The 10,608-nt window shown below is 46.9% G+C and overlaps 1 protein-coding gene across 3 annotated transcripts in view; it reads left to right on the top strand.

Annotated features, from left to right (window-relative positions):
* Nucleotides 1-10,608, top strand: part of KCNT1 (potassium sodium-activated channel subfamily T member 1) — a 218,196-nt gene that overhangs the window by 185,728 nt on the left and 21,860 nt on the right. For 2 of the 3 annotated variants that reach the window (XM_019510827.1, XM_019510828.1), the window contains exons 25-30: nt 415-516; nt 1,300-1,383; nt 2,218-2,346; nt 3,519-3,539; nt 5,378-5,681; nt 8,591-8,653. In XM_019510827.1, coding sequence (XP_019366372.1) covers nt 415-516; nt 1,300-1,383; nt 2,218-2,346; nt 3,519-3,539; nt 5,378-5,681; nt 8,591-8,653 — 703 coding nt within the window. The remainder of the gene's footprint in view (nt 1-414; nt 517-1,299; nt 1,384-2,217; nt 2,347-3,518; nt 3,540-5,377; nt 5,682-8,590; nt 8,654-10,608) is intronic. The other variant, XM_019510829.1, reaches the window with a different exon arrangement.

Raw genomic sequence — 10,608 nt, 5'->3', positions numbered from 1 at the left:
GTGTGTGTGTGTGTGTGTGTGTGTGTGTGTGTGTGTGTGTGTGTGTGTAGATCACTTCAGAGGCAAATTCTTGTAAAGATTTTTAAATTTCTTACTTACAAAAAAAACTCTTGGCAAAAAAACATTTTTTCAACAACGTTTTCTAGTTCTTAGTGTCTGTTTTCTCCTGAAGAAGGGAAACCTAAACTTACCTAAATTAAAATTTTCATTTTGATCAAAAAAAAGACATTTTTTACCCAAAAAAGTATACCTGGGAAGAAGCAGAAGGGCTGAGCCCTTCTTGAGACCCAGGGCTTGGAAGCATTGTGCTACATGTGGATGGGAGTACATGAGAAACAAAGTGGGTGGCATGGCTTGCTCTTGACCGGTGCACGCATCCTCCTCATCTCCCCATTCTCTCTCCTTCCTCTGCAGAAAGAGCGAGAGAACGGCTCCAACCTGGCATTCATGTTCCGGCTCCCGTTTGCCGCCGGCAGGGTGTTCAGTATCAGCATGTTGGATACGCTGCTCTACCAGGTCAGGATACGCTGCTCTACCAGGTTTTGTTGCTGCGAATGCTTTGAAAGGTGAAGCGGTTGAGTGGGCCATACAGCCGTTCAAGCAGCCGTAGAGCTACCCTGGAGCATAAGATGCCTTTGCTGTATTTCTGTCTATACAAGGCACAGTGCCCCCCTCCGAGAAAGACCTGCAGGTCCAAGCATCCCAGTACTGGCCTTCTCCTTCCTAGCAAGGGGGGCATCTATTGCCACCATCAATCTCTGAGCTCCACATGTGCTCTTTGTGGGCCAATGTTTCCTCCTCTAAGACTGTCTGACTTCCCCCACGATTCTGCGTATGGTTCGTGTCTAACTTAGGGAGCTATCATCCACTTGGATGCATTGCTTGCTCCATATTGTGCTCTTGCTGCATTGCTTTTGAGGGCATATTCTGTAGCTTTGCTAGCCATGTTTGTCTCCCATGTTGTAGAGAAGAATAATTCTTATTAATAATAAGCTTGATATAGCAGCACTGTAGCAAATGCATACATGAACCTCAGCTCCGTGCATCATTTTCCCTTGGGAGAGGAGGAGAAGGAAAGAGCCATACAGACTAGAGTAGGTTGCTTAATGCATCTCAGGACAGTGCCCAGGTATCTTGGTGATGGGCAGTTTTAAGAACTGAAATGAAGGGAACAGAATGGATCCACTGCTTTTTTCCCCCTAAATGACCCAGACATTTGCAAATCAAGATAAATGATTATAACAAAACAAATGAGCCTTCTCTTGGTCTGTCTGACTCCCCCTATCCCTGTCCTTCCAGTCCTTCGTGAAGGACTACATGATCACCATCACAAGGCTGCTGCTGGGCCTCGACACCACGCCAGGCTCAGGCTACCTCTGTGCGGTAAGTGCTGATTTCACCCTGTTGCACACTGTGGTTACTCGAGATAGTGGGTTTGCTCACACATCCAAACCTTACGGTCATTTGTGGGGATTAGATCTGGGACATCCACCAAACAGGCCTCCCAGGACACAGTCCTAACGGCCTCCTTGTTTGTCCTTGGGTGTATTGCAGCCGCCATGGGGAGTCTCCAGAAGAAGCAGAGATCACACAGGCTAGGGGCTTGGACACATGACATATAAACATCAATATAATTTAGGAGCCTCATCAAGGGGCAGTTACATAATGTCGAGCCCTACCTTTGGAAAAAATATAATGGGGAGGAAAACTGCACTGGTGCAAGAGATGCAAGTGCAGAGCTATTCTGGGATAGTTGTTTGCTGTTGGTGTGCAGGCCCTTATCTGCTGCCCTTCACGTTGGTGCTCTCCCAGAATAGCTGGGCGTCCTTCTGCTCAGACCGTGGATGCAATTTATATCAGTGTCCCAAAGCCAGAGTAAATTGCAGTCGTGCAAGTGTCTGGTGTCCAGGGCCAAGGCCTGTGTAGTGTTTCCTCTGTGTCACCTGCACTAAGTGCTAATGCTAGAGGTTAAGTTTATAACAGTACCCCCACCTGAGATATTTGGATAGGAACCAAGACCTCCAGCCCCTGGGTCCAGACACCTTGGAGCCCTGCAGAGGTTCAGATCCATATCCAAACTGCAGCCACTCCATCCTGCCCTGCTGCTGACTCCTGTTTGGGGCCAATACGTAGATGACTGTTTGCAGTGCAGTCATCTACATATTGGCCCCAGTAGTGTTATCTAAGTGTTATATTATTTTTTCTGCTCCTGGCCAGATGAAGATCACTGAAGATGACCTGTGGATCCGGACATACGGCCGTCTCTTCCAGAAGCTCTGCTCTTCCAGTGCAGAGATTCCCATTGGGATCTACAGGACCGAATCACACATGTTTGCAACCTCCGAGGTGAGGAAGGGCCACAGCTTGTTGAAGAGCTTCTGGGGCAGTAAGGTCCATCAGGCTGGCCAGGTCCCCTATCACTGGGAGTTCAGAGCCACCGATGAACTGCACTGTTGTAACCTGCATGGAGGGACTGGACATTCAGACACCTGCTAGGGGACATTTCCATGACCATGGGGATGGCTGAGACATGCTGCCAGAAGCCAAAGGGCACTCATATTGACTAGGGTTCGTCCCCAAGGGTTGGCACAGAGGGGGATGCAATAAAGTTATATAGAGCCTCCGTTTACATGGATTTGTTCAGTGCAAAACAGCTGGAAACACCTGCCAAAAAGGAGGCCGGTGCTGACTCACTGCTCTTCTCTCTTAATTTTGATGTCTGTGTTAAGTCTCTTTTGTCAGAGGACGTGTATGCAGTGGAGGCAGAGAAGCTGGTGCCTGAATGGTGCATTGCAGTAACATGATAACACCAGCCTCTTATACATGTTGGTGCAAACAGTGATAAATGCTGCATTCAGAGCTGAGCAATCCTGGGGCCTTGCCCTGCTACTGACTCATTGCATGCCCTTGGGCACATCACTTAGAGACAGATCTTCAAAGGTGTTTGAGTCACCCGCTCTTGCTGGCTTTGGCAGGTGTTAGGTCTTTAAATGACCTCAAAAAGCTGGCTTCTGCGCTTTCTGAGCTTCAGTGCCCCTGTGTATAAAATGCAGATCAGAGCACCCTCGTGGTGGGTTTTTAGAGTTCGCTACATTTTGGGCAGTGCTTTGAACATGTGATTGCCATAGATAGGGTATGATGAATTATTTCTTTAGCTCTCAAGGGCTTTCCAGCTCCTGAACAGCTGCTTAGAGATTGGAGGCTTTGGGGAGAGAGGTCTTGTCTGCATTAGTCTCGGCTGCTGTAGTGACACCAGTCCGGGGATGCTGGCATAGCTGTGTCACCTCCATGAGTGACCAGAGCTCTCAGATGTCAACATTGCTCTGTCCACAGTGGTGGTTTTGCTGCTATAACCACATCAACTATGGGGGGAAAGGGATATTTTCACACTTGTAGCCAACCTATGTACACAGGCAGAGCTTGGTAGCATAGGCCTGGTCAGGGACATGATGAGCCAGCACTAATACACATTCATTCTTAATGCACAGTGACTTTTTTTTTCTTTCCTTCAAATGCAGCCTCATGACATCAGAGCGCAGGTGAGTAGCGTTTGCATTATACCTGGGAGAACTTTCCTGGGATCTTCTTCTGCTTCAGATAGTACCGGCTGCTTTAATGTAACCTGGCGGGGAGCTTTGCTGTGAGCAATCCAGTGAGCTGGGTGCTAAAGAAAAGGGGATATCCAGAATTTGGCCCAGTTTTACCTCCCTTGGGAAGCAGCTTTCCCCGTGCAAACGTCCCCTTTGGCTGGCTCACTGGAGGGCCCTGTATGAATTAGATCATAGAAAATGAGGGTGTGAAGGGAGCTCAGGAGGTCATGTCTAGTCCAACCCCTACTCCAAGCAGGACCAGCCCCAGCGACATCATCTTTGTCAAGCCAGGTCTTCAAAACCTCCAAGGATGGAGAGTCCACCACCTCTCTGGGTAACCTGTCCCAGTGCCTAGTCAGAAAGTGTTTCCTAATATCCAACCTAAACCTCCCTTGCTGCTACTTGAGACCATTGCCCCTTATTTTGGTCTTGGGTTTTTGGGGCCTGGGAAGTGGCAAGAGAGAGCAGGGAAAGTGTGAGGGGAAGGAGATAAAATCAATGCCCCCTGAGTCAGCGTGGTGCAAGGTCCTTCTGCCCCTCTTGCAAGCTTTACATGCGTGTCCACCGCACAGTTAAAGTCCCCCCATTTTATGTTGGGGTTTCATTTCTGGACACTTGCACACCCTCTTCATTATCAGCACCACCAAGGCCCAGGCTAAGGGAATGACTTCCCTCCTCTAGACACCAGGGCTTGCTCCTTAAGACCCTAAATGAGGCAGCAGCAGCCCAGATGTGCCTAGTAGGACATCCTAAAGGAAAGTGTGAAGAACAGGCCTTGAATCATAAAAGGCAACTGGTTCTTGTTCCTCTAGGCTAAAGGAAGCCACCTTTTTAAGTGCTGAAGCATTCAGTCAAAATGAGAACACATGCCATCTCGGAAATAAAAAAATCCCCTAAAATTCCTGTTTGATCAGGGAGTCGAGACCCAGCACTCATCTACGTATCAGTGCATGGCTGCATTTCTGCAATAATCTTTTAGTTGCCAAAATCTTTCAGTCGCCAGTGCGTTCATCTTGCTCACTAGGTAGCGCAGTTATTTGAGAACATGGCCCTGAACTACCGCTTTGACGTGACTGTTGGCTCTCCTTTTGAATGTGAATGCTAATCCCTGGCTAAATTAGCCTGTGGTTCTTTGCTTGAGTGGTTTCATTCAGCCTAATGACAGGATTTTTAGAAGGTAACTCTCTCCCTTTCTAGATCTTAATCCTTAAAATCCTAGGTACATACCCATTTCTTATCCCTCATGTTAGGAATAATTCCAAGATAAGACTGCTAAGACTAAGAAAGCAAGAGCCCTCCGTGAATTATGCAGTGACATGTCATTCAGAAAAAAAACAGCTGATTTGAGAGCCAGCCTCAGCTTTAAAACGTGGATTGAAAGGCTCATAGAAAGCTGCGGCAGCGAGCTGAAGGTTGGCGTGCAGTTAAATGTAATCTGATTCCTAGATGTGCTGCAACCCATGGTGCTAATAGACGGATCCACACCATGCTGGGTGGCTTACGTTGCATGGTAGACTAGTGTTTGTCATGTCTATGGTAAAGGGGAGAAGATAGTGAAGGGAAACTCAGCTCCTCGGGCATCCTGAGGATGAGACCTCATCAGCAAGTGTCATCGTCTCCCCCAAAATTGGGGGTCCCCTTATAGCAACAGATTGCAGGCCATAATGAGAGACTGTTCCAGCCATGGTGCTAGGAACAGCCAACTCCATTGGAGTCGGGCCCTCCCAATGTAGCTAGGAAAAAAAGGCATTTTAGTTCTTTCCCTTATGAACTGCTGGGGCTTCCAGTCACAGATCTCAATCAATGTTGAGGATTGCGAGGATACCAAAGATGTCAAGGAGCACTGGAGCATCAAGACGAGCCATCACAGGAACTCCTGCTCCAGCGACCAGTCTGAGCACCCCTTGCTACGGCGCAAAAGCATGCAGTGGGCCCGCCGGCTGAGCAGGAAAGGAAACAAGCACACGAGCAAGACAGCCGAGTGGATCAGCCAGCAGAGACTGAGTCTGTACAGGAGGTCGGAAAGGCAGGAGCTTTCGGAGCTCGTCAAAAACCGGATGAAACACCTGGGTTTGCCCACCACGGGGTACGGTGAGTAGGTTTGGGTTTTGCTTTATGGTCTCTCCAGCAGCGCATCCCATTTGCAAGCCGATCACGAGTTAGCACCCAGCCTAATCGAACACAACATGTCCAGGGCATAAATATCCTGAAGCGCAGTCTCACCTTCCAGCTGGTTTGTAGTTCTGCATAGTGCATTTGCACTCAGCTGCCCTGTCAACCAGCTCTCCTCTTGGTCCTGCAGAATCGAGGCTATAAGGGGCATGTGCTTAGCCACTGGCCTCGTTTCTGCGGTCTCAAATAACTGTGGATGCCCATGTCATTCATTTCACCTGCAATAACTGTGCGTGTCCCTGGTCTGCAGGTCCAGGTGGGGGGGCACAGACACCTAAATGACCCATTCTCTATCCCTGCAGAAGCGATGACTAGCTAAGGACATCTCTCAACTTTTTGGACAATAATAATCCACTAATCCCTTGGTTATGATGAAGTCTTTGGCCCCCAGCTCTCTCGTGTGTTTGTTTTTCTTTTCTTCCTTTCTTTTAGCCATCCTGTGCTGCTGCTGCTGCGTGTTTGCCTCCATGCTAGAAAAGCTTGTCCTCTTCATCCCTAGGCGATGGCTTCCTGCATACACTCAAAGTAGCAGCTAGGCTCATATAGGATGACACAAGCCATAAGCACCATCTTGTACACTGAGGAATTGTGCAACGGGGGTGACCCTAACAAGACACAGGGCGGGGGTTGGTTTCCTAGTTGCTAAGAAGGTTTCTGAGGTTTGTTTCTTGCAGCCTTTCTGGCTATGAACGGGAGGGAAGAAATAGATGCAACACAGCGAAGTGTTTGGATTTGGGATGGACGTAACCATTTGCACAGTTGGTTCCACAAAATGGATCAAGGAAGAAGGTACAATGGGTTTCAAATCAGAGGTGTCCTGGTAGGATCTAAGCTTGTTCTCACAGGCATTTAAGGGACTCAGTGGTTGTGCAGGCAGGCATGGGATCGTGGAGCATCTTTCTCTTCTGTTCCCTGCTTCTGAGCAGGGATCCAGTGGCACGGTGATGTTTTGAGAAGTATATCGGGGGTGGCTCTAAGTCCTGGTCCCACACATCATGTAGTCAGGCATGGTCTGAGCCTGTTGTAGAGTCACAGACGGTAAAGTCGGAGTGATGATGTTGCACCAGTGATGACTGTTGTTGTCTTCTGAATTGAAGTGTTGGTAGATACACGATGAGAGGACACTAATTCTGCTTGACCATATAATGACACTGTTCGGAGCAAACACAGTGGCTGTGGAGATGGTAATTGCATGGTGCCTTGTCATTGTAACCAAAGCTGCATCTAGGGTCTAACTACATAGCGGGGACTGCGCTGAGTTTTTTAAATGCTTAAAAGACCTCACCATGGGTCATTTGTCTGTGCGCCTTTTTTTGTATGTAAGGAACAGTTGCATGCCAGCTGAAAGTCTGCAGTTAGAATGGTGAACAGCGTGTGTGTTTGTGTCTCGTGTACTGCCATTTCCATGTGTCCTCCACAGCCCAGAGTTAGGACTTCTTCTCAGTCTGCTGCCCCTGCTTTAAAAGTCCCATGCATTTCTGCTTCTTGTTCAGCTGTGTTTCCAGCCCTGGCTCACAGCCTGGACCCTAGATGTTGGCGTTTCCTCCTCTTAATATGCAAAAGAAGGACTCATTTCTTTGTAGGTAACCACCAGGGCTGGGCAAGTGCTTTGGGATGCTGAAGTCTTAAAGGCAGGTACAGAAATTATAAGAATTTAATATAACGATACCCTGGGATATTATATGAGGGGCAGTGAGAGCATCTGTTCAGTAGTCAGGGCTTGTGATAGAGATAATATCTTTTATTAGACCAATAAGATTTTTGCAAAAAAAATTTAAGCTTTTGGGTTTCTTTAATTTCAGTTAAAGACATGTTTTTGCAAAAATCTTGTTGGTCTAATAAAAGATATCATCTCTACTACAAGCCCTGATTGCTTTTTCCTCTAGACCAATATGGCTACCACCTGGATACCTGACGTCTGTTAAGTAGTGGAAGAAGTGAGTCAAAGATCACATATTTTCTCTCCCTTTAACATTAGACAAATGGAAAAAAATCTGTGCCTTAATCTGTGCCTACAAATGGGCAAAAGCTGCTAAAGACCTTGAGATACAGACCATCAAAGAGACAGGCATGTGGATTCAGGTTGCCCAGAGATAGGGTTTGTTTGCACAGCCACCTTTTCAGAAGGTTTCTAGGCTCCTTTGCGGGCGAAGTTTCAAGACCTGCTGCCCCAGTCACGTACAGTCCTCTATCATTTGCTGGACATCCAGTCTGAAGGACAGGTAAAAGTCCAGGTGGGTGAACTGGCTAGGAAAGCTAGACCCCATCACAGCAGGCCCCGTGTGTCCTAGCAGGTCAAGGAGCAATGCTGGATCCAAGAGCTGAGACAAAATCCAAATAATTGCATGAGAGAGTTTATGATGGGGCCAAACCTCACACGAGGGACGTCCTGTCTAACCATGATGCTGCAGGCTGGGGTATGCTGGCTAGAGAGCCTGCCTTGGATTTAGGGCAGGTTGAGCTTGAACACCACAAGTGTCGTGGCTTGAGAAGAGGGGGAAGCTGTTTAAAGCCAGGTATAAAGAGGAGGAAATGTGCCATGAAATCTGAAGCTCCTTTGGACCCCGTTGCATTTGGTGTGGTGCTCTGAATACATCGTCACAGCATCCCACCTGTTGTTGTCCAAAAACCCATGACGTCGTGGACAGAACACATTAGTCTGCCTTCTTTCCCCCCTTTCTTTATCTTTTGCCCATTTTATCACTGAAGCTCAGGAGCTTGTCTCTAATATTTGCCAAATCACTGCTTGCTGATCTCTCTCTTTCTTTCTCTCTCTCTCTTTCTCTCTCTTTGTTTATGTCTGTACCTTTTTTCTGTATGTTCTGTAGAGGATGTAGCAAATTTAACAGCCAGTGATGTGATGAATCGGGTAAACCTTGGATATTTGCAAGGTAATTCTTTTCCCCGGGGAGTCAAGCCTGACTCGCTGCACACAGCATAACAAGATCATGCCAACTAAAACTGCCTCTTGCCAGTTTTCACCTTAGACTGATGCAAACCTTTAAAGCGCTCGCTTGCAGGACGGGGGTGAGAGAAAGGCCGCTCTGTATTACGTCCCAAATGGAAGAGCCAATAAAAGTCAGAGACAGAAAACTCGGCGACTGTTTGCTAGCTCAAAGTATCCAGAGCAATTCCATCTGCAAAATGTCACTTTAGAAATCCCTCTTTCCAAAGTGAGCAATTGCACATTAGAATTGATTTCCATTTGTGGAAACCAATGGGAATTGGAGAGTTTCGGGTTGGGGGGAGGGTTTGGCAAAATGAAGTAGGCTTGAGATAAATTGTGGCCTCCATGAGCTAGGAAATATGGGCTTTGGTGCAGGATTGAATGAGTCCCAGACTGGTTTGCTCAGCAAATAGCAGAAAGATAGAGCCCAACAGAACCTCTGTTTTATGGTTATCGAGCCTTTGGGGGGCCTTTAAATCATTCACACAATCAAAATACAAATATTTTCTCATCTCAGATAAGGACAGACTGATCAAAGTCTGGTGGCCAGCTACCATTTTTAAAGGTCTTGTTAATGCTAGGCTTTCCTGGCTGTTTCATCTGAAAACTCCTCTCGGGGAGACCCTTAACATTTAACCCAACCATTTATGCTTTCTTAATGGTTCCCCCCAAAGTGATCAGTGCAGGCCCAACTTGAGTCGAAGCAGCAACCTTTGCTTCATCAGTTATAACCCACATTTTACCTAGTTCATTTGGTGTCCAAGGGAACAGTTCCCTTCCAACGCTGCTGCATTGATTTGCAGTTACCCCCTACGTCCAAACCTCTGAGTGGGAATTGAATTTCATGCTAGATTAAGCTTTAACTCAGTGGGCGATACCAGCCTGCTGTCCTGTGTCACTCTTGCATACATAAGCTGCATGTAAAAATATCCTAGCATTTAAGTGAAGATAAATGCAGGAAGGGATGTTAACTATGGATCAGTGTCATCAAAATTCATAATGTTGATGGCTAAAGCAAAACCAAAATATAACCCATGTTTTTTTGTAGTACTGGTCTGCCAATGCCAAAACCTTTTTTAACCAAATAACCCAAAGATGAGCAAAGATTATAAACCACTTGCGAATCTCCGGCCTTTCCTAGCCCACACTTAAGGTGAAAAGTTGGCATTTTTCTATTAATTGTGTGCTTCGTCAGAGAAATAGCCCCAAATGTGATTTCATGGAAGTCCCACTCAAATACAGTATATTGCCAGCTAGTCAGCCCATGCTTGGGAAGTCCATGCCTCAGTGAGTTTCCTTTGATTTATTCTCCTGTAAAAATCATGTTGCCGCAGTCCAGAATGTCAGAGCAGGAAAAATGCATCCTAACAACTGGATAAATCGGGAGAAGCCAAACATATGCACAGAGCAAATCTGGTTGTTCGGTCAATTTGAATTCTGGATGGATATATCTACAAGCTCAGGTTCTTTTTTATTAGCAGGCTCTGTTTCTGTTTGGCCACTCTAAATTGGTCTCGTGAGAAAGCAAAGATGAGAGTAGCAGAGGCCCTGACCTGTAGGAGACAATATGGCAATATACTCGGTGGGTTAGCAATGCTTTGATCTAATGCATGGTTTTGCTAGGAAAAGCTGCTTCCATGGAGCAGGAAAGCCTGCCTCAACCAGAGGCCTCTTATCCCCTCATTTGGCCAGCTGCACATTTGGAACAACCTTAGCTATAAGAGGTTTTCGAGGTCTCTAGCTGCACACTCAGTCCATTTCCATTCTTCTGCCCTTCTTCACTGTAAGGCTAAACATTGGGATGTGACTGGTACGAGAGCATCATCTAAAACCGACCTGTGCCACGGCTCTGAGTACTGATTGGTGGCTCAACCTTTTGGTATTCTGGATGTAGGTTAG

This window comes from Gavialis gangeticus, unplaced genomic scaffold (genome assembly GCF_001723915.1).
Source record: "Gavialis gangeticus isolate Ggan-Ray unplaced genomic scaffold, GavGan_comp1, whole genome shotgun sequence".
Lineage (NCBI taxonomy): Eukaryota > Metazoa > Chordata > Crocodylia > Gavialidae > Gavialis > Gavialis gangeticus.
Note: the sequence above shows the minus strand (reverse complement) of the source record. Positions and strands in the feature narration are given on the sequence as shown.